The sequence below is a fragment of the Vigna radiata genome, unplaced genomic scaffold (assembly GCF_000741045.1).
Source record: "Vigna radiata var. radiata cultivar VC1973A unplaced genomic scaffold, Vradiata_ver6 scaffold_48, whole genome shotgun sequence".
In the NCBI taxonomy this organism is placed as follows: domain Eukaryota; kingdom Viridiplantae; phylum Streptophyta; class Magnoliopsida; order Fabales; family Fabaceae; genus Vigna; species Vigna radiata.
Window position 1 is genome coordinate 2,161,054 of NW_014542925.1, and position 23,954 is coordinate 2,185,007.

At 33.0% G+C, this 23,954-nt stretch overlaps 2 protein-coding genes across 2 annotated transcripts; both read left to right on the forward strand.

Moving 5' to 3' along the window:
• Positions 1-977: 977 nt before the first annotated feature.
• Positions 978-2,668, forward strand: LOC106752825. The gene is made up of 3 exons (XM_014634594.1): positions 978-1,529; positions 1,755-1,942; positions 2,665-2,668. Exons 1-3 carry the CDS (start codon positions 978-980, stop codon positions 2,666-2,668), a joined length of 744 nt encoding a protein of 247 aa, XP_014490080.1.
• A 4,050-nt stretch (positions 2,669-6,718) lies between these two features.
• On the forward strand, positions 6,719-17,925 carry LOC106752835 (high mobility group B protein 14). The gene is made up of 6 exons (XM_014634608.2): positions 6,719-6,851; positions 7,708-7,863; positions 8,564-8,621; positions 8,877-8,921; positions 17,468-17,548; positions 17,639-17,925. Exons 1-6 carry the CDS (start codon positions 6,790-6,792, stop codon positions 17,687-17,689), a joined length of 453 nt encoding a protein of 150 aa, XP_014490094.1. The 5' UTR covers positions 6,719-6,789; the 3' UTR covers positions 17,690-17,925.
• The last annotated feature ends 6,029 nt before the right edge of the window (positions 17,926-23,954 follow it).

Here is a 23,954-nt window from a genome sequence, read left to right on the forward strand (position 1 = left end):
ACACCCATGTGAGTAACATGCTCATGAAAGACCTTTGGTGTAATACCCTTAGTAAGAGGATATGCCAATATGGAGTTTGTCCTTAAGTGCTCTATAGAAATCTGTCCACTCTGTACTCTTTCTTTAACAACTAGGAACTTGATGTCAATGTGCTTTGACTTGCTTGAGCTCCTATTGTTGTTAGAATATAATACAGCTGATTTGTTGTCACAGTATAACTTGAGTGGTCTTTCAATTCCTTCCATAATGCGCAGCCCTATGACAAAGTTTCTTATCCATATACCTTGATTTGATGCCTCATAGCATGATACAAATTCTACAGCCATAGTGGATGAAGCTGTAAGGGTTTGCTTAGCATTGCGCCAAGAAACTGCATCACCAGCCAAAATGAAAATGTAACCCAAAGTGGATCTCAAACTATCTTGGCATCCTGCAAAATCTGAGTCAGAATATCCAGTGATCTCTAATCGGTCTGATCTCCTGTACGTGAGCATATAATCCTTTGTTCTCTGTAAATACCTCATAACTCTTTTTGCTGCTTTCCAATGATCCAATCCTAGATTGCTTAAATATCTGCTTAAAACCCCAACTATGTAGGCTATATCCAGATGCATACATACTTGGGCATACATCAGACTCCCTACTGCTGAAGCATAAGGAATCTTTTGCATTTTTTGAATTTCTAGATTTCCTTTAGGACATTTATTAAGACTGAACTTGTCTCCCTAAGCGACTGGAGTATCTCCTACTTTACAATCATGCATACCAAACCTTTTAAGCACCTTATCAATGTAATTCCTTTGTGATAATCCGAGAATACCTTGAGATCTATCTCGGTGTATCTGAATTCCTAATACAAAGGAAGCATCACTGATGTTAACCCCAAAGAAGAATGCAGAGTTGTTATAGTAAGAGAAAAAAAGAAGGCTGAGGATGATCTAATCAAAGAGGGGAGCAGTGAAGATGGAGACAAAGAGATGGGAGGTGCTGAGGCAAGAGAGGAGAGCCGGGAAATAGAAGAGGTTAGCGAGTTGAAGGTTAGTGGAGATAAAGAAGAAATGCAAATTGGAAACAGTCATGATGGGAGATTTAGAGAGATATTCAACCAAGTGAATGTGGTACCTGCAGTAAATCTGCAAATTCCGCCCTATGATGAAAGAATCAATTTCAATCTTGAAGAAAAAACTGAACTCACCGATGAAGAGGAGGATTCTGCGGTTCAGCCTCTGAAGAGGGCTCATCCGCCTAAGGTAAAAGATCCGGGATGTATAGCATTATCATGTGCTTTGAATGATTTTGATGTGGAAGCCATGATAAACTTGGGATCTAGCATTAATATGATGCCCACAGATTTCCTGACAAAAATAAAAGGGATTGTATTGAAACCGTCTGATCTTATGGTGACAATGGCTGACGGTTCGGTAAAAATACCGGTGGGAATGGCGGAAGATGTTATTGTACGAGTGGAACAACTTGAATTCTTGGCAGACTTCATTGTCATGGATATGGACACTGATGATGAATTTCCTGTGATTTTGGGAAGGCCTTTCATGGCAACTTCGAAGATGCTTATTAGTGTTTATGATGGGCGAATAATGATGAGAGACCTAGATCACTTGTTTCTTTATACTGGGTATAAGGAAAACAAGATCAAAGTGATGAAAAGACCCAGACGTGAGGAACAGGAGAGCGAAGCCGAGCAAGAAGAAAACACGTCGGATACTAATTATTCTGATAGTTGTAATGTTTTGCAGGCACTAGTGAATAAAAGCAGGAGAATCATTCACCCAAAAGCAAGAGAAGAACCACTTCGACGGGGAAGCAAAGTGAAATATAAGAGGAAGGAGTGGATAATAAAGGAGCTGAAAGAAAAAGGGGAGGTGGAAATTGAAGCACCATACAATAGACAGGTCAAGAGGGTGGACAGAAGAAAATTGAGCCGGTGGGACGATGAAGATCCCAACGTGAAGAAAAAGAGTTGAATTGTTGGAAATCATTTTTTTTTTATTTTTTAAGAACAATTTTCATTTTCAGTTATTTTCATTTTTTTTTCTTTCATTAAAACATGTAATTTTTGAATTTTTGGAACAATTTTTGGGTAGCATCTACTGAGGGATGCTAAAAATTTTAAATCCACTAAAGGATTCCAGGAAGGCACACCTACTGATGGGTGTTGGAAGGAATTGCACTTACTGACAAGTGTTAAACAGGTTTGGGTCAGGCTCGTGACGTTAAACAAGCGCTACTAGGAGACAACCTAGTTTTCTCTCTTTTACTTTCTACTTTATAAATTCTTAGAATTGCTTGAATTTTAATTTCAGTGTGTATTCTTGGCTTGAATACTTTTTTTGAAAATGTTTGACTGACTGATGTGCATGATGGAACTATTTGATGATTATTTAATGTGGATGATAATTGAGTTGTGTTGTGTGTGAATATCCAGTGAAACAGATGTGTGATAATTTATGATTGTGGTTATGATGTTAAGCAGGGTGTATGAATGGATTTTGTGTGAGGTATTGAGCTCCAGAGTTTTAATTGTTGTATGCATTGTTCACAGGAAAACATGAATGATATTGCCTTAATTTTGATGATTGATTGAATTGCATGTGAATGTCATATGATTGGGTAGCATCTGGTCATTTGTGTCTCTTGCAATAGCAGTTAGCAACTTACCACCATATTTACCTTTTAAAAAAAACACCATCCAGTCCTATAATTGGCCTGCAGGACACAAAACTGTCCTTGCAGGCCTTAAGACAAACATAAAACCTCTTGAAAATATGGCGACCAACATTCTCTTCCACTTCCACCTTCACTGTGGATCCAGGATTACGAGCTAGGAGCTCATTCGCATAATCATAGATCCTTTTATATTGTTCTTTGAAACACCCATCTACATGGCCTGAAGCAATGGACTTTGCTCTATAAGCCATGGATCTATATACACCAACATTCCATTTTCTACTTATCTTGTCACGAATTTCCATTACCTTGACTTTGGGATTTTCTCTCACAGTTTTCTCCAACCTCTTACTCAACCATTTTGAATTAAGTAATTTGACTTTGTGCTCTCTACTACAAGTTTGGTTGTCAACAATAATCCTTAATTGCCACGTTTGTACTGCATTCATATAACCACAATATGCAATCCAGGGGCAGTTTCCTTTAGCACCCATACACTTCACTCTGATTCTCTTCTTATCATTTTTAACATATGTTAGATTTCTCCCATTTTCTACTGCATATGTTTTTATGGCATCCAGAATATCTTGCTTGTTAGCAAAATAAGTGCCCAAATCTCACTTGTAATCCATCATTGTTTTAGGCATACTAAATGTTACAAACTTTTCATAACTCTCTTCCTCATCATCTTCTTCATCACTTTCTCCTCCACTAAGCAATTCTTCCGATTCCCAATTATCATCAGATAGACTTCTATCATTGTTAGTATTTATACCAACATCAACATCACTATCGGAAATGCGAGTCCATGATGGTCCATCATCTTGCATATCAACTTCAATTTCACCAAACCAATTCCTAACTCCATGCCCTACCTCTTCTTGGATATGACAATCAACTAGGTCATCCATACTAGGAACATCCACATTGCAATCAACATTGGCATCCTCACCACTAGAACTCCAACTACGAACATCAGCATCATCTCCTTTAGACTCACCCACATCACATTCAACTTCAATTTCACCTTCTACAACATCATCTCTTTCAGACTCACCCACATCACATTCAACTTCAATTTGACCTTGTACAACATCATCTCTATCGGACTCACCCACATCACATTCAGCTTCAATTTGACCTTCTACAACATCATCTCCCTCATCTCTTTCTTCTGAAACAAGAACTTCACACTCACCATCACCTACCTCCTGACACTCATCATGACCATGTTCACACTCACCATCATCATTATCATGCATCACAGGTTGAACTTCTTCTTCACCTATATTATGTGGAACATTTTCTAATAAGTGTACGATCTCAGGTTCAGACACTGTGTGAACAACAAATAAATGAACTTGTCCATTTAGCCTAGCTAAGTTCATCATGTGCATGGCTCCTCTATCATCAGACAAAGGCTCTAACCTATCATCTAACATAAAACCCCCCTACAGAATACCACAACTCCTTAAACCCATCATATCCAAGTCCTTTTACTACACTGACTATAACGAAGTAACTCCACATGTCTGGGTCAAAAGACAGAGTTGTACTTTCCCCCTCATACTTAAATGGCCCCTCGTTTATGAAATGACCTCCATGGTGGAAAACAACTTCAAAATGATCCTCCATGTAATACACTATAACAGTATATATCCTATAAAATAATAAGACGACAACGACAACAAAAATTATATAAAATTAGAAGCAGGACAAGGAAACACGGGGACCAACTACAACATAACTTAAACAAAAGAAAAAGAACAAGAAACAAACATGGGAGACCACATTGCAACACCAATATAAAGCACAACAACAATTAGGGTCTACTACGACATTTCAAACATGGGGGACCACTTTGCAACAACAATTTCAAGAACAACATAAATAACACACCACCACACCACTTCGAACATGAGGGACCACGACTGACCATGCATCATTGTCAAAAATATAGAAAGAAGTAAACATTTACCAACCTGGACACGTGCTACACCTCCAACGACCTTCGCAAAACTCTTCCACGTGATTCACCGCCAAAAATTAGCTGCTTCCAGTCAAAACCACCGATAGATCACTACAATTTTATAAAACGAAAGCTTAAGTCTAACTAATTTCTCATGCAAAAGCTATGCTCCCCAAATGTCAGCACAATGACGAACCCAACAACGAACCCTAAGTTCTCTAATTTCCCCAATTTCGCAGACACGACCTATCTGGCCCCAAAATAGGAAACATTGGTTTAATATGTTTAATAATTTCTAATTATATTTCCAGCATTCATTTATTAATTCCGGTTTTAATATATTTAACAATTTAAAATGTTAAAAATCCACCTATACAACTCAAACAGTGCCACCTGGATGCCTCAGCATGCCACCTGTTTAAAAAGTTAACGTCGTTAACTGCATTTATCGGAAAAACTATTATTGAATCAATTTTATCAAATTAGAGATCCAATTGATCAATTCCAAAATAAAAGGATCCAATTGGAACAACACCGCAAAAATAGGAACCTCCAGACTTATTAAACCTTATTTTAATAATAATAATCTCACGTATATATGAGTGTTGAATAATGATTTTGTTTAACTTAATGTACCTTTGTTTGAAGGTAAATCTTGTAAGTAACACTATCTCTTTCTAACTAATGGAGTTAAAAATAAAGATAGCAAAAAACATATCTTCAAATCTTGAGGTTTAAAGGAAAGTGGTGGATACGATTCTATTATTAATTTATGGTCAAATTTAAAAAAGTAAATTTAATTATTTTAGAGAATCAATACACATTAGTGATAGAAGATGTTGAATTTTTTTTTTCAGATAACATATGAACCATGAAACATAATTATGAGCTTCTTTACCGTCAATGTCTTCAAATGAATCCAAAATTTATATTGTAAAGCATATCGAAACAATGATGAATCCTTTGAAGTGATTGCATTGTTAAAATATGTGAATAAAATTAAAAAAAAAAATCTGTAAAATATTTTTCGACACTCAAATAAATAAAAACATAAAAAAAATGAGTATAAAAATTTATATGAGATTAAAAATGAATATTCATTATGAGAGTATCATATATATATATATATATATATATATATATATATATATATATATATATATATATAAATTTATTTTCTTTCTGAAAGTTTTTCTATTGTCATAGCATAAAATCTCTTAATGTATATGGATTAATGGTGATAAATAAATTAAATCAGATATTTTATAATTTCAAAGATATTACAAAAATAAATAATCTTGAATCCTATAGACTATAAACCTTCTAGACGCTTAAACTTTCTGCATGACTCTCTAAACTAGAACACTCTAAATTTCTTATTAGCAAAACCCTATACCAGATCAGTTTTAAATCCTTTTCAATTGGATATTGAAGACCTTTTCATCATTCTCATTAAGCTAATTGAAGATTTTAAAATAATTTACAAATCAGGTTACTACTTTGATTATTTAGTACTTCTTTAAAATATTTAAAAATAAGATAACAAATCCTTTTTATTCCTAAAACAATATAAAATTGTTAACTAAATTAATATAGAGTCTCAGAAAGACAATTATCAACCACTTCCGTAAAAACAAAATTATATTGTTTTTAAATGATAACATTAGCTTATGTTAAAAATTAAAGGGATATCATATGGTTAGTTTATAGACTTATTAAATGTTTTAAAAGGTTATTTTGAAATGTTATCGTTTCAAATATTAATTATGGAGAAAAATGGATTTTATTACTTTGGATTTAAACGTGACAATTAATGAGATGGGAAAATAAATGCATGATATTTGTAACGCTTTTATATGTTAATAAATGTAAAATTAAAGATAGTAACTTTTTTGAAACTGAAATTCAAACAAAATTATATATAGTTAAATCTAAACAAATAAAACTGTATAATAAATAAAAATATAAAATTAAAATGATTAAAAATTAAGAGAGTAACTATACAAACAAAAATTTAGAGATGTTGAAAAATATAAATACCAAAATCTCCATTAAACCTTTATTTATTTATAAATGCAATTTTACTTCTGGAGTTGGGGTGAAATTGCAAGACTCCGTGTTGTCTCCGAACAAGCATGGCGAAAAAGGCAAAAGGGTCTCACTCTACTACTTCGGCCTCTGCCTCTTCCGCTTCTGGGTAAACATTTTTCCCTTCCCTTTCTCAATCTCCATTCCGTCCTCTGTTCTTCTCACTGTTTTAAGGTTCCATTCACTTTTTCTGCGGTCCCACTGCAACCCAGAGGAAGGAACGGTCAAGTATCAGGATAAAGTTTTTACTTTTGTATTTTATTTGAATAAAATTTCATCTACGTGTGGTTTCTCTCATTTGGGTCAATGTGTTTCTCATTTCATGTAACTGTAGTCACTTGAATTTTTCTGATACTATACTTTGCATAATTTTTTTCCCTTGGCTATTCAACATGAAGTTGTTGAGAGAATAAATTATAAATATTGGGTGGGATTCGGTCGTCATTTTTCATGTTTTGCATTTTGCAAGTGAAGGTGGTCGTTTGATTATGCTCTTTGTTTCTTTGGTAAAGTTTTGCATCCCTTTTAAGACTAGAATTCAGCATTTATTTGTTCGAAAGTTGAGGAAAGAAAGGGTAAGTAGATAGTAAAAGTGGGTGGGATTCTGTTGTTGATTTTTATTTGATGTCTTCAGACTTTAAACCAGAATCTGTATACATTGATGCCGTTGTGAAGTTGTACTGGCTCTATATGGTTACTCCTCTGACTTCAGGTGTTGGTTTGTAGGAAGTGGGAGGGGGCGGTTGATAACTATGTTTGGGGGAAATAGTTCCATAATTTATGTCACAATGTGTGAGATTATGCTGTTGCTTTTTATGTAATGGCTTCAGACTTTGGACCAGAATCTGAATACAATTATGGCTTCAGGTGTTGTTTATTGGGAAGGGGGGATTGATAATTGCAGATAAATATGTATTTCTGAAATTGTTCCATAGCTAAATGTTATGTTACAATGGATTTTTCAGTAAACTAGTTTTGAGGATTAAATCAAATGAGGGAATCAAGAGATCCGTGCGGCAGACTAATTCAAGAAAGAAACCCAAAGCAAAACTAAAGAAGAACAAGCGGAAGTTTGATGCTATGAAGCCGAAGAAACCTCCTACAGCTTTCTTCTACTTCTTGTACAGTTACTTTTGTTAGCTATTCTTTGTATTTCTTATGTGTTATAACTGTTTTGTGGAAAACATTAATCTTATCAAAACTTGGCCAGTTTCTTGTATGTATTTTCTAGATATCTGGCATTTCCATAGCTTTGTTAATATGTTTTGAGTTTCTGAAATATTAAGGTCTCTTGAAAGGTAGTGGTTCATTATTAGAGTGAGCAGAATGATTGGTGTTATATTCTTATCTTTTTTTCGTCGTTGTTGATCCTTGTAAATTACCTTTGCAGGTAATGTTATATCTAAAGAAGACGATATTCATTCTATTTCAAGCATCTTAATGTTTTATTGTATGCAGGATTTGCAAGTAGGATATATTTAATTTTAGAGGATTAATATTGAGGAGGGTCATTGTGTGATGTTAGCACATACGTTAATCAGTTTTGAATGCATCACCACTTTATGTTCAAGAGTTAAAAAGACCATTCATTTTTAACCATGATTTTTGACATTTAAATATGGTTTTCTTGTGATACTTTTTTACTTACTCCTAGTTTAGTTTATTATTCTATGTTCAACTTCAGTATACTACTATTTGCTTTATATATTGCACTGAACTTTGCACAGTGGCCATATTTAACAACCAACTGCTTCTTTCTTATATGGAATGTCCTATCTTCAACGCTATTATGTTTATTGGAAGTTCTGTTTCATTCTTAAGGGAGGATTTTCGTAAAGAATTTCAAGAGAAGAATCCGGATGTAAAGTCAATGCGTGATGTATGTGTAGAATTCATTCTATTAGTTTTTCTTCTAATTTAGTTTATATTTTTAATTTCTCCAGAAGCAAGATTGTTGCAAAGTTGATTATTTACAAATTTTCAATTTCTTTAAGGCCAATGCTATGTAAAATTTGAGCATCTCTTTTTAATATTTTTCCTGTTGTTTTGAGGATTAGTGGGAAGTTTTTATACTTATCTTAGCGATTCTATTATTATCTTTTGCAAATTAATATTCTATCCTGTGTTCATTCAGATTGGCAAGGCATGTGGAGAGAAGTGGAAAACAATGAGTTATGAGGTTAGTTTTCTTTTGTAGCCTCTCCTTTCTATTGATTGAATTGCATTATTATGGTTGTGATGTTGGATGGCTAAACACTGAGTAAACTAAGCATGTAAAGAAGCAGAACAGTTTTATTCAAATTTGAAATTATTGTAACTACATTTGTATATTTAGGCTGATTAGTAATAGGGCTGATATATTTGCTGATAAAATCAGAGTCTAGATCCTGGTTGAAAGTCAAGGATAATTTAGGTTAAAGCTTGAGTGTGTAAAACATGATACGAAAAAAACACTAAAAATATCACATATTAAAATGAAGTGAAAATGTTCAATCCATAAAACCAAAACATAATAATAAAATGCGTGATACTATTTCTTATATTTAAATCCTACATCTTAATCTTATGCTTTCATTTATCATCTTCAAGTGCCACTTAGATCATCTTCGAGATCAATGTCACTTAGATCATCTTCCTCCTCTAATGTAACATTTTCTTGCAGCTCATCTCCATCCTCTTCCTCGACCTACTTTTGACTATCTCTTTAATTTTATTATCATTTTTTGTTATGGTAGATTTTCTCTTTTTTCAACCTTAGTGATTAAATTTCTTAGACCTTTTAAGGAAACAAACAACTTTATAAGTATTATAACATTTATGATAATTGCACAAACAAATATCCCTCTTCCTAAAGATTCATGTATATCCATCCATGAAACACTGTTTGGTAGGCAAGGATCATCCTTTTCAGTAATCCACACATCATTGGTTCAATATCAGATAGATATATAGGATTATTGAATATAGTAAAACTAGGTATAGGATTAATCTCCTTTGTGCTAGGGTAATATATTTATAATGAAGAATGATACAAATGTATATGGCAACCAAACATAAAATATGGTAAATAGAAGATATTGTTAAAAACAAATATCTACCAATATCAAACAATATCAAAAGTCTACGGTTCCCTAAGTAACATAAAATGCAATATATCTCACACTCCCTCTTAAGTTGATGTATATAATTCGTATGCACCAAACTTGTTACAAACATAATCAATTCTTGGTTCTCTTAAAGACTTATTAAGTTAACGAACTTAGTCTTGGTGTCTCTAGATAGAATTTTCTCTCAAATGAAATGATAGTCAATCTCAATATGTTTGGTCCTTTCATGAAAGACAGGATTAGAACTGATATGAAGAGCTGTCTAATTGTCATATATCAGTGTCATTTAAGTGACATCTCCAAATTGTAACTCTTTAAATAATTGTTTAAGCCAAACAAGTTCACAAGTGGCCGAGCCCATAACTCTATATTCTACTTTTGCACAAGATCTTACCACAACACTTTGTTTCTTGCACTTCCAAAAGGTCAAGTTACAACTAATGAAGACACTACCTGATGGTAGATCTTCTATCGAAAAGAGATCCTGCTTAATTAGCATCTAAATAGCAAACAACTTTTGTATGGTTATTGGAATCATATAGCAAACCTTTTCCATGAGATCCTTTAGTGTACTTTATTTAATATATGAATAACTGCATTTCAATGATCTTCACATGAGGAATTGAGAAATTGGCCCACCACACTGATTGCAAAGGAAATGTTAGGACAAGTAATTGTAAGGTAATTTATTTTTCCAACCAATTTTCTATACTGCTTAAGATCTAAAATAGGTTCTCTCTGATTTGGTAGGAGTTTGGTTTTAGGATCCATGGGTGTGTCAATAGGTTTTGAATTCATCAACCTAGTTTCCTCCAAAATATTGCATACTTCCTTTTTAGATATAATAATACCATCGTTGGATTATGCTACCTCAATACCTTAAAAGTATCTGAGTTTGCCAAAATCTTTGGTCTGAAAGTGATGACAAAGGTGTTGTTTCATATGGGAGATGACATGGTAGTCACTGCCTGTAAAAACAATATCATTAACATATACTATCAAATAGATACATCCAGGACTTGAGTGATGGTAAAAGATTGAATGATCTGTCTCACTTCGAGTCATACCAAATTGTTGAACCACACTGCTAAATTTGCCAAACTAGGTCCTAGGATACTGTTTTAGGTTATATAAATTTTGCGAAGACAACATATTAGTCCAGAAGACTCTCTCTGAACAACAAATATGGGAAGTTGCTCCATATAAATTTCTTCTTCGAAATCTCCATTGAGGAAAGCATTTATATGAAGCAAATCTCCATTGCTCCATATATATCTAACAAGGATCATAAGTATCCCCTTAATCTTCTATAACTTGTTGCTTCATCTCAAGTTGAAGATTATACTTAACAAAGACGAGCATTTAATCTTTGTTGCTCTAAGCAATTTCTTCTTTTATTATGCACTTGATCAAATATGCCCCAATTTCTTTTGCATCCAGTAGTTCTACAAGTGAGACTTAAAATCCTCATTGCTAGATTTTCTAATTCTTTACCATCTCCACCATAACTTTCCCACCAAAGAGATGCAATTTCAAATAAAAAGCAAACATTTATAATTGTGAAATTATGCTTTTAATTACATCTTTAAAAATAATTAAAAGTTATACAAGGTTGCTTCTTATCCCTTGTGTCTATTGCAATGCTTCTTCCAAACAACCCTTGGGTTTTCTTAAATCTAAATTAATTTGAAATATAATCCTTGTATTTGGGATTATTTTTCCCTTTTCTCATACAAATATATAAAACTTCACATCCACATTTTAGTGTTTGTCAGAAATTTGATAAAAAAAATTTGAAAAAACGTATTAAAGATCATCATGAAATTGTAATATAAGACAGTATAGTGTTATAGTTACTTATAATTAAGATAGTAAGTAGTAACATATAGTATCAATTACCTTCCACGCCTTTTTATATTGATAGTCATAATTCTTGAAATTTGTAGCTATTTGCTCTTTAGCACTACCCATAGCTTCATAAATATATGGCATGACACGTTTTGAATCTCCATCTACAAGTCTTAATACTTCCACAAGTGGAGTTACACACTCCAAGCAATATTGGATGGATTTTTAAAATCTATCATATCATTAAACAATGTTCACCACTTGTTTACCTTCATTTTTACTAGCATAATTACTAGCTGTCCATTTAGATAGCAAAGCATTCTTTTGTTGTTCTATATAAGTTTAGGTAGGACTCATGTGCCAATAAATGAAAGTTGACTGTTTTGGCATTTGCAATGGTATTTTAAAATACTAACCAATGTCTTCAGGAATTAAATCAAAGCAGTGAGTTACACAAGGGGATCAAAATAGTTTTGTTCTCTTTTCTAACATCTCTCCTGTTGGCACAAAATTAGAAGCACCATCTATCATGTAGAGAGATTTTTGATATTTTTTGTCAGCACGAAAGATGTTAAAGGAGATGAGAACAAAACTATTTTGGTCTCTTTGTGTAAGTCTCTACCTGAATTTAATTCTTGAAGACATTGGTCAACTTGCAATATTACTGCAAATGCCAAAAAAGTCACAACTTTCATTTATAGGAACATGAGTCCTAAACTTGTATAGAAAGTATTCTTAAGAAAAAGATTTATATCAACCAACAGTTGCAAATGTATAGTAGCACAACAAAATAATGCTCTTCGATCTATGTTTGTTTCACATGAATGGACAACTAGTAACATGCTAGTAAAATTGAAGGTAAACAAGAGGTAAAAATTTTTATATGTAATGATAGATTTTGAAAATTCATCCAATACTGTTTGAAGTGTGTAGCTCCACTTGTGAAAGTATTAAGGCTTGTAGATGGAGACTCAAGACCTATCATGCCGTATATTTTGTGAAGCTATGGATAGGGCAAATAGCTACAAATTTCAAGAATCAGGACTCTCAATATAAAAAGGTGTGGGAGATAATTGATATTCATTGGAATTTGCAATTACATGGGACTTTTCATGTTGCTATTTATTACCTTAATCCTAAGTAACTATAAAACTATATTTGTTTAGATTACAATTTGGTGATGATCATCAATACTTATTTTTTGTTTTCATGAAATTTCATTATGACAAATTTCAATGCGGCTAGTGAAGTTTTATATGGTTTGTATGAGACCAATGATACAAGGATTATATTTCATCTTTGATAGATTTAAGATAGTCCAGGTATTTTTTGGAAGAAGCATGGCGATAGACATTAGGTATAAGAAGCAACTTATTATAACTTTTAATAATTGTTTAAGATTTCATTAAAAGAATAATTTCACAATTGTAAATGTTTGCTTTTTATTTGATATTGGAATTCTTTTGGAAAAGTTATGGTGGAGACAGTAAAAAATTACAAAATCTAGTAATAAGGATTTTGAGTCTCACTTCTAGTGCTACTAGATGTGAAACAAATTGAAGCATATTTGATCAAGTGCATACTAAAAGAAGAAATTGCTTAGAGCAACAAAGATTAAATGCTCTTTGCTTTGTTATGTATAATCTTCAACTTGAGATGAAGCAAAAAGTTGGAGAGGAGAAAAGGGAAATTTATGATCCTTTATATCTATCTGATGTTGAATTGATGATGAGTGGGGAGCACCAAGCAAGAAAAGGAAGAACGATATTTATTTATAAAACTTGTGCAATTAAATTAATCATAAATGTTATAATACTTATAAAGTTGTTTTCATAATAGGTCCAAGAAATTTATTCACTAAGTTTGACAAAAAGGGAAAATCTACCATTACACTTGAAGTTGAGAGAAAATGAAAACTTTTATATTTTGATTAACTTCTTACTAATACAACTTACTACTGTATATATAGAAGACAGTAGTTCTGAAAGGTAAAGGGTGGGAAGCCCCTAACAAATATATTAATAATAAAATAAAGACATTATACTTCAACACTTCCCCTCAAGCTGGAGCATATAGATCCTATGCACCAAGCTTGAAACATATAAATTGAATTCTAGGCCCTCTTAGAGATTTGGTCAGAATGTCTGCGAGCTCTTCATTAGAGTTAATAAACTCAGTAGCCAGATCCTTTGACAATAACTTCTCTCTGATAAAATGACAATCAATCTGTATGTGTTTTGTACTTTCATGAAACACTGGATTGGAGGCAATGTGAAGGGCGGCTTGATTGTCACAGTACAACTTCATCTGCTCATTTTCACAAAATTTCAACTCTTGACGGAGTTGTCTAATCCACACAAGGTCACATGTAGTTAGAGCCATAGATCAATACTCACATGTAGTTAGAGCCATAGATCAATACTCAGCTTCGGCATTAGATCGAGCAACAACACTTTGTTTCTTACTTTTCCAAGATACAAGGTTCCCTCCAAGTAAAACACAATATCCCGAGGTAGATCATCTGTCAATTGGACAACCAGCTCAATCTGCATCACAATATCCCTCAACACGAGTGCTTCCCTTGTCCTCATACAACAATCCCTGTCCTGGGTTCCCTTTTACATATCTGAGAATGCGAATCACTGCATTCCAATGATCAACATGTGGATTTTGCATAAATTGACTCACAACTCCCATCGGATAAGAAAGATCAGGTCATGTTATGGTAAGATAGATGAGTTTTCCAACGAAGCCTTCTATATCTCTGGGTCTGAGAAAAGTTCACCTTGGTCTTTCATTAACTTTTGATTTGAGTCNATAGGACTATCAATGGGCTTGCAATTTGTCAGGCCTGTTTCCTCCAAAATATCAAGAGCATATTTTCTTTGTGAAATGATGACACCTTCCTGATTGTGCCACTTCAATACCAAGAAAATATTTTAGCCGACCCAAATCTTTGGTTTGAAAGTGGTTGAACAAATGATTCTTTAATTGAGTAATTCCAATGACGTCATTTCCTGTAATGACAATATCATCAACATAGACCATAAGATAAACACATTTATCAGGAGAAGAGTGATTATAAAATATTGAATGATCCGCCTCACATCGTTGCAATCCAAAATTTTGCATAATCCGACTAAATTTATCAAACCAAGCTCGAGGTGATTGCTTCAAACCATAGAGGGAACGATGTAATTTACAAACTAACCCAGACTCCCCCTGAGCAACAAACCCAGGAGGTTGCTCCATGTATATCTCTTCTTCTAGATCACCATGAAGAAAGGCATTTCTAATGTCCAACTGGTAAAGGGGCCAATGACGAATGGCAGCCATAGCAAGCAAAATACGAACAGTGTCATTTGCAGTTTGAGTTTGAGGTAAAGAAGTAGGAGTAACCAAGGGATCGCATGGTGGTAGTGGAAGCATTTGTTGAACAAATGAATGATCCTCCATGGAGGACAAGAAAAAAAGGTGTATCTTCAAAGAATGTGTCATCAACAGACATATAATACCTCTTGGTTGAGGGAGAATTACAGATAGAAGAAATATACAGATTCTTTCTTTCTTCTGTGTTGTGGGTGTTGTGTGTTAGTTCTTGATAGCTTTCTTGATTCAAGAACCTGTCACTTCTGGAACAAGAATGTATATCAGTATTGGTACACGGTCATGTGATTTGTACAGTTGGGTCGTGTGAGGCACACAACCCTGATTCTGCCAATGATGCTGGCGGTGGCAGACATTGCCAGAGATGACAGAGCAGGGTTGTACCCACCCTAATACCCAAGTTAAAACTCAAGGATAATTTAGGAGAAAGCTTGAGTGTGCGTGTCTATATATGGATTTATACATATACTATAAGACGTTATAGAGGAAAAGATAAAAAGGAGTCACAATGAGTAAACCTACTGCCTAGAAAGTACAAAATAGATACAGATACAGTCAGCTTGTAGAAGCTAGACAGCAGGTAGCATTTTATTTTCTAACAATCCTGGCAAAGATAGAAATTATGGAGAATAAAAGATAAATCTAGAGTCATATGTAGAGGCATTTAACCTCTTCCCCCAACCCATTTCCTTTTTCTCCCAATTCATGTTCCCCCATCATTACCCATATCTCCCTTTATATTCTCATTTGTCCCAGTTGATTTCCTTCCCAATATTTTGTTCCTGCTTAACATGCAATTATGAATAAATTTAACAACATGAATATTTCCTATTCTATAGTCCCCCAACAGGGGTCTTTCCTCTTTCTTCATTTTAGCATATTGCTCTAGTTACTAAATTTTACTACTTAAACTTATTATAATAATAGTCATTATTATTATTATTATTATTATTATTATTATTATTATGAGTTATTTTTATTATTTTTAATAATACACCTGTTTATGGATACAAGTTTTTTTATAACCGTGATTCTTACAAGTTGGGTTTCGATCTTTTATTGTCTTTCCAATGCCCCTACTATCCTTGGGTTTGACAACACTGCTCTGCATCAGGTTTAGGAAAGTAATATACTCAGAATTGATCACAAAAAAGAATCTGTGAAATTATCTTCACATTGTTGTTAAACAGAGGGGCCATTGCTTCAGTTGAGGAATGGCTTGTTAGATAATTTTCCAACCGTCATGGGCAATTTGTGAAGGGAGGTCCACTATGGTGGTGCCATAGGCCACAATGGCGTGTTTATATGGTTGAATCTGGCCTTTTGCTGTCCACCTCTGTTAACACTAATTAGAGTGTTGGTGGCATTGGGAAATGTATCTTGTTACGTTGAATTAGTTCTTGGTCAGATCTGACAGCATGCATTGTTTATCATTGCGATCTTCCTAAACCCATGAAAATCTAAATGGAAAAGGCAAGGGATTCTTTCTGAACCAGTTTTATATGCTGCCACACACATTGGGGAGTCAGAATACTGAGGCGTGCAGAGTTAACATAACTGTTGAGAAGAAACTTTGCTTGTGTTAACTTAATTGTTAGTTACATAATAGTCTGTGTGTGCATGACAAAGCGGCACTAAACTATTTGTATTATGTTCCTTCTTTTATTCTTGATTTTGTGTTTTGGGTAGAAATTTGAATGGTATAGAGGGAGAGCTTCAACTTGAGAAACACGGCCTCTTGTTTTCTTGATCATGTGACATTTTTTTGGAGATTAGGTGTGGTTACTGCATTATTTTTCATGACTTGATCAAAATAGCCTGTTCTAACGAGTATCTTTCTTAATGTAATAGATTTGGTTTAGGATGTTATTTTATGTTTAAAAGGTTGACCACGTGTACAAAGGTATATGAGAGTTACCGTGTAAAACATGCCTTGGGTCCCCTTTCTTGCAAGAATGAAAAAGTAGTTACACATATCCATTATTAACTGTGTAGTAGATGGCTATGAGGATGTTATTGCAAGCTGGTTTTAGTCCCATGCTGAAGGCTAACGACATTGGAGGAATTAGTGAAAAGGGATCTCATGGTAAATAACATCGATAAAAAAACTTTGGTCTTCAACCAAGCTAAATGAAATTATTTTATCCATGTAGTTGACCCCACTAAGCTTTGTATTAAAGCCTTGGCTCTCCAACTACTGCTATCTTTTCTGGTTTCATTCTGCAAAGTTCTTATTAGCGTCCATGCTCATTTGCCAATGTCTATTCCAAATCAATATAGAACTTGTTCTCGAAGTTTGGCAAAAATGTAGCATCAAGTTAACATATAGTTTATTCGTTTAAATCTGAGCTAATAGAAAAATCATTTTGGTTGTATTCTGTAGGAGAAGGTTCAATACTACGATGTAGCAACAGACAAACGTGCAGAGTTTGATAGAGCAATGGCAGAATATAACAAGAAAATAGTAAGCAATCTGTCATTTTCTTGGGTATAAGCTGACTCTTATTTGGCCAGTTATGAATGAATATACAATTTATTTTCTACTACTTGACAGGAAAGTGGAGAGTTTGATGAAACTGACGAGGAATCAGAGTTTGATGAGTAAACAAACTATTTTGTTTTTTACTAAGGTTGGACCTGTATTAATTGAAACTATCTGGACTAACAGTTGTATATTCAGTTATTGTCTGTCCTTGTTGATAATTATCATTTCTGTGTCATATGTAAAATATATTAGTTGTATTTAGATGATTAAAATGACATTTTGGGCATATATATATTGTGATATCAAATACTGAGTAAAAATCAATGAGAGAAAACATAACTGGTGCACTTGATCGATTCATGAGTGTAACTCTATTTCCTTGTGTCAAACTAGTATTTAGAGATACTTCAAAATATTATATTCTTGAATGTTATTATGTAACAGCTTTGCAGTGTTTACATGCTGGAGTGGGGTGCTTACAGTTACAGACCTGTGTTAAATTTGTTTGACATAAATTTCAATTTAATGTTTTATGAATTTAAATTTACAAGATATGTTATAGAATTAAAGTATAATATACAAACACAATTAAGCTATATTTTGTAATATGTATTTTCAAAATAAATAATGTTAATATAAATTATGTTATTGCACAACATTATTCCTTGAGTTAATAATTTGTAAAAAATATATATTTAAAAAGCAAAACATTATTATATTTAATTGCTTTAAAATGTCTCGGTAAAAATTAAAATAGTTTCTTAAACATAAATCCATAAAGGGTTAAATATGATTTTATTCCTTATATTATTAAGCGGTTTTAGTTTTAGTCTCTCTTTCAAAGTAAGGTATGTTTTAGTCCTCTTCTTTAAGAAAACTTTGATTTAGTTTTTCAAAACTAATACCGTTAAAAACCAATTGATGGGGCTAACAGTGTTATGACACATTTTTTTTTTACACTAGTCGATCTTTGCCAACTTTTCTCCTTCTCTCTCTCTCCCTTCGTCTCCTTTCTTCCATCTTCTACTCCCTTCATCATCTTCACCAAATCCTCTAAACAAAACTCATCACTGTCAGAATTGCACACGAAGCTACGATTGGGTTATGTAGATTCGCTCTCAAGCAGCTAGATTCATGGGAATGTGGATATTATGTGATGTCTTGGATTAGAACCATCATTCGAGCGGGCATTATAGATGACTGGAATGAGGTAATAATCATGTTTACTTTCAAAACATCACAAATCAATAATTTTCTTTGAACATATATCAAACCATAATGAATATTTCTTAATTGTGCAACGCTTCAACAATTTATCTCCTTTACCCGAAGACACCATAAAGCAGATTAGACAGGAGTGGACAACTTATCTTCTGTAAAATTGGAACTAGGAAGACTTATATTATTTGTTGTTGAACATTACTTAGGTTTAGTTTAAGTTTATAATTTCATATTTTTTATCTTTGATTGAATTATAGCTGAAACACAAATGTTTATTATAAATAATTGTTCTGGGTCAAATTTCTAATTTTCAGGTGTGGTTTTATTGGAAAATAAAATATTTAAAAAAAAACACCCAGAAGACGTCGGTTAATGCAAAACCGACGTCTACAAACGTCTGTCAATGCACAAACTGACGTCCAATGAGTTCCAATGAACAAAATGCTTCAGCGCCTATAGACGTCACCTTTGGACAAGTCAGACGTCTATATAAACGTCCATTGTAACTATGACCGACGTCTATGTTGATGTCAGTTATATCCTAACCGACGTCTCATTTAACATCACTCAAATAGATGTCGGTTCCATATGTGATGTTAAAAGTCTAAAACAACAAACGTATAAAGTCCTTTATGCACAAGTGACATGTGCATCAGACTTGTGTCAATGGTGTAGGACCTCCCCGCTCAACCTAGGAGCACCTCTACTTGGTCTTTCATCCACATAGGGCTTACAAAACTTGAAATTTCTTGTTATCGACACATTCAACCATGGCCAACAACGTTAATCAATCCTCAAAACATTGAAAACACAGTTTTGAACAACCTGGGGAGCGCTTCAACCATGCCTGGGAGCACTCCCAAACTTTCAGTACAAAAGTGGAATTTTCCACTGGTAAGCGATTACAGGGCCTCTGTAATCGATTACATGTGCATTAGACCTGTGTCAATGGTGTAGGACCTCCACTCTCAACCTAGGAACATCTTTACTTGGTCTTTCATCCACATAGGGCTAACAAAACTTGAAATTTCTTGTTGTGGACACATTCAACCATGGCCAACAGGGTTAATCAATCATCAAAACATTAAAAACACAGTCTTGAACAACCTGGGAGCGCTTCAACCATGCTGAGGAGCACTCCCTAACTTTCGGTACAAAAGTGGAATTTTTCACTGGTAAGCGATTACAGGGCCTCTGTAATCGATTACAGGTGCATCAAACCCGTGTCAATGGTGTATGACCTCCCTTTTCAACCTAGGAACACCTATACTTGGTCTTCCATCCACATAGAGCTAACATAACTTGAAATTTCTTGTTGCGGACACATCCAACCATGGCCAACAGGAATAATCAAACCTCAAAACATTGAAAACACAATCTTGAACAACCTAGGGAGCGCTTCAGCCATGCCTGGGGAGCACTCCCCAAATTTCGGTACAAAAGTGGAACTTTTAACTGGTAAGCGATTACAGGGCCTCTGTAATCAATTACACGTGCATCAGACCTGTGTCAATGGTGTAGGACCTCCGCTCTCAACCTAGGAACACCTATACTTGGTCTTCCATCCACCTAGGGCTAACATAACTTGAAATTTCTTGTTGTGGACACTTTCAACCATGGCCAACAGGGATAATTAAACCTCAAAACATTGAAAACACAGTCTTGAACAAACTAAGGAGCACTTCAGCCATGCTTGTGTAGCATTCCCCAAATTTCGGTACAAAAGTGGAAATTTTCACTGGTAAGCGATTATAGGGCCTCTGTAATCGATTACACGTACATCAGATTTGTGTCAATGGTGTAGGACCTCCCCTCTCAACCTAGGAACTCTTATACTTGGTCTTCCATCCATATAGGGGTGATAAAATTGGATATTTGTTATAAAAATCACAAAGGATAACTATTAAATAATACTACCAAACAACAAATGGAATGAAAATAACATTTAGAATTCGAATAACCATTGTCTTTATTTATTAACAATCAAAATAATTGTTCCAAATACAACTATCCATACTTGAGCATGTACTAAATACTGCACTATTAACAAATTTCATAGATCAATCAAGTTTTGGACTGTATCCAGTGTAGGGAGTTCTACAAGCTTTTCTTTTGTAATGCTTTCAGTGTACTCCTTCCTTCATAATAGTTTCATGGTTATAAATTCCTCCCTTACATGCAAACTCATTGTAAATTCCTTTCTCACAAGGCATATTGTAACCACCATCATCTTTATTCTTCTCTTGAAGCTGCTTAGCCTGCAAATTGCATCTTCGAGATAATGGACTTGTGCTCCTCACTCAAAATATCATTCAAACCAACAACAAACTTGGTTTTCAATGAATGACGAACAAACAACTGCAAACAAAAAAAAACATTTTAAAGAACACAAAACTAAATACAGGAAAGGCAAAATGACAACCAAAGGCAAAAACCTAAAACCCAGCCCCAAAAAACGACAACAGAAAAGGGAAAAAAATTCATAACTTGTTCGAAGAACTAATGTCACTGGATGAACAAAATTAAATACCAGCAAAATGACAACCAAAGGCAAAAACCTAAAACCCAGCCCCAAAAAACGATAACGGAAAAGGGAAAAAAATCATACTTTGTTCGAAGAACCAATCTCACCAGATGAACCCATTGCACAATAACAATAACAAATCCAAAAAAGGATAACGAAATCACCAAATGGACACCCAACGAAAGAGACACCACTGCGAGGCCTTCACCAAATGGAGAGAGAGAACTTGGTGAGAGGAAATGAAAACCTAAAATAGAGAAAGAGAACTTGATGAGAGAAACTGAAAATCTAAAATAAAAGGAGAGAGAGAATGAGAAAGTGATGAAAGGAAGGAGAAAGAATATTGAGATGTCCAAGTCTGAACCCTTTTCGAAATCAATTTCTTTTTTTTTTTAAAACAAAAATTTGAAATCAGCCAATACCACGCTAACACATGGTATTGTAAAAATTTTGTCAAATTGACGTTGTCGAAATATCGCGATCCTAGGTATTGTAAAAATTTTGTCAAATTTGCGTTATCGAAATATCGCGATCCTAATAAAAAAGCATCGTTTAAGTACAATTACGTAAGCTTAATTACCAATCTATTATTTGTTTAAAATACAAGGAAGACTTCCTATATAATGAGTTGAACACAAATAATTATCAATCAAGAATAGTTGGTATTGATGTCTACATTAAAATAATAATAAAAAATTAAAATTAAATATTTTTTAGTTTTTGAATTTTGATATAAAATTAGAATTTGTTTTTTTTTTCTAAAAACTTGATATATTTTACTTTTCAAAGTTTCAGAATATATAAATATAGTCCTTTAATTTTATTATGTTAATTTTTTTTCACATGTTAAATTTATTTGTTTCATGTTAGTATTTAAATTTTTTATATGGTTTGATACTTTCTCATTTTAATGTTGAAGCGTAAAAAAACTAATGTAATTATGTTAAAAAAACTATATCTATTATTTTTAAATTTTAGGAAACAAATTATGTCAAAGTTTCGAACAAGAATAAATTTCTATTTTGTGTCAATATTCAGAAACTAAAAACATATTAATTCTAATAATTACTAAACATTATTAATAATGCACTACAATTGACTAATTATAAAAATACACTTACTCGTAAATATTCGATCTTAGATATGTGTAACTATTAACTCTTTGGAAAATCATGCAATGAAATTGACAAGTCTAAGTATAATTTTCAAAGGAGATTTGCACTTGTTTAGACTATGAACAATTTTATTATAAAGGACTAGAACTTAATATCATTGATTCAAAAAAGATACAATTCAAATTTAATTCCAACATCAAACTAAGTAAGATGAATAATTTTCACAAATAGTACTTGATATAATAGATTCATTAAGATTAGAATTCATTAGTTCGTTGCACAAACTTTCTCACTCAAATAACTTTATTAAATGATTCCAACATTCACACTATTATTTTACTAACCTTAGTTTCTTAGACGTGAAGTTCTACCTTAATGTAAAAACACCAATTTCTACACTTTTACACAAACTTAGGATTAAAATCCAGTGTTATTATGTAAAATGATGAAATATAAAATATTATGTCTAATACTAGATCTCCAAGTTTGGTTGATCTTGAAAACAAAGTTACAAAATCATTCTCTAATGTTTAGAAACAACAAAAGCATATGTGATGAAGCCATGAAATATTAATCATAAAGAAAAAAAAAAAAACACAAGAATCATAAATAGATATATATTAGAAAAGATAAACTACATATACGAAAGTTTCATTTCATGGAATAGGAAATTAGCTACTCCAGATTGGGGTACGAAAAATGGCAAGAAAATGAAGTTGGTTGTCCTTTTAAATGTCTCCTTCTCTAATGCAGGTTAAAAACATGTCTATTTTGGAGTTAAAAGAAGTCCTTAACACATAAAGTTCTCCCTATTTGAACTTTGTAAAAAATTGCAATTTCATCGTCTAAACTTATCTCTTATTGGTGAGAAGACACATTGTAATCTGTGCAAAGTTCCAATTCTTGCTCATTTTACGCATTTGCTAGTCTAGGGAATAAAAAATGTTTCACAATGACATAATATCTAAATATGAACTTCAATAGTAAAACAATGAAATTATGTGGAGTCATCTTATACTTTGTATAAATACGCATAACATAATGTATACAGTCTCTATACAATCAAAATATATTTCAAAATTATACATAAGTATTTTCTTCCAATGAAAAATTAATTTTCAAAAATTAAGACAATATAGAGAGGAGGGAGAGAGAGAAATTTGTCAACTTAAAAGGTGATTTAACTTGATAGCTTTATTGTCAGTCATATTAAGTGTTGAGTTTCTTAGCTGCATAATCTAAAAGTATAACAATATTTTCATGCATTTAAAGGAGACATACAAAACTAAATTTCTCACAAACAAATAATTATTATTATAAAGTCCTATCTTTAACATAGATAATGTTGGTACACTATATCATGGATAACATTTTCAAGGACTACAGAATATGAATATATATATATATATATATATATATATATATGTATGTATATATATATATATATATGTATATATATATATATATGTATGTATATATATATATATGTATGTATATATATGTATATATATATATATATGTACAT

Coding starts and splice junctions, on each gene's coding strand:
- LOC106752825 (XM_014634594.1), top strand. CDS start 978: ATGGGAGGTGCTGAGGCAAGAGAGGAGAGCCGGGAAATAGAAGAGGTT. Junction 1,530..1,754: donor ACACTGATGATGAATTTCCT/GTGATTTTGGGA, acceptor AATGTTTTGCAG/GCACTAGTGAATAAAAGCAG.
- LOC106752835 (XM_014634608.2), top strand. CDS start 6,790: ATGGCGAAAAAGGCAAAAGGGTCTCACTCTACTACTTCGGCCTCTGCC. Junction 6,852..7,707: donor TCTGCCTCTTCCGCTTCTGG/GTAAACATTTTT, acceptor TGGATTTTTCAG/TAAACTAGTTTTGAGGATTA. Junction 8,622..8,876: donor ATGTAAAGTCAATGCGTGAT/GTATGTGTAGAA, acceptor GTGTTCATTCAG/ATTGGCAAGGCATGTGGAGA.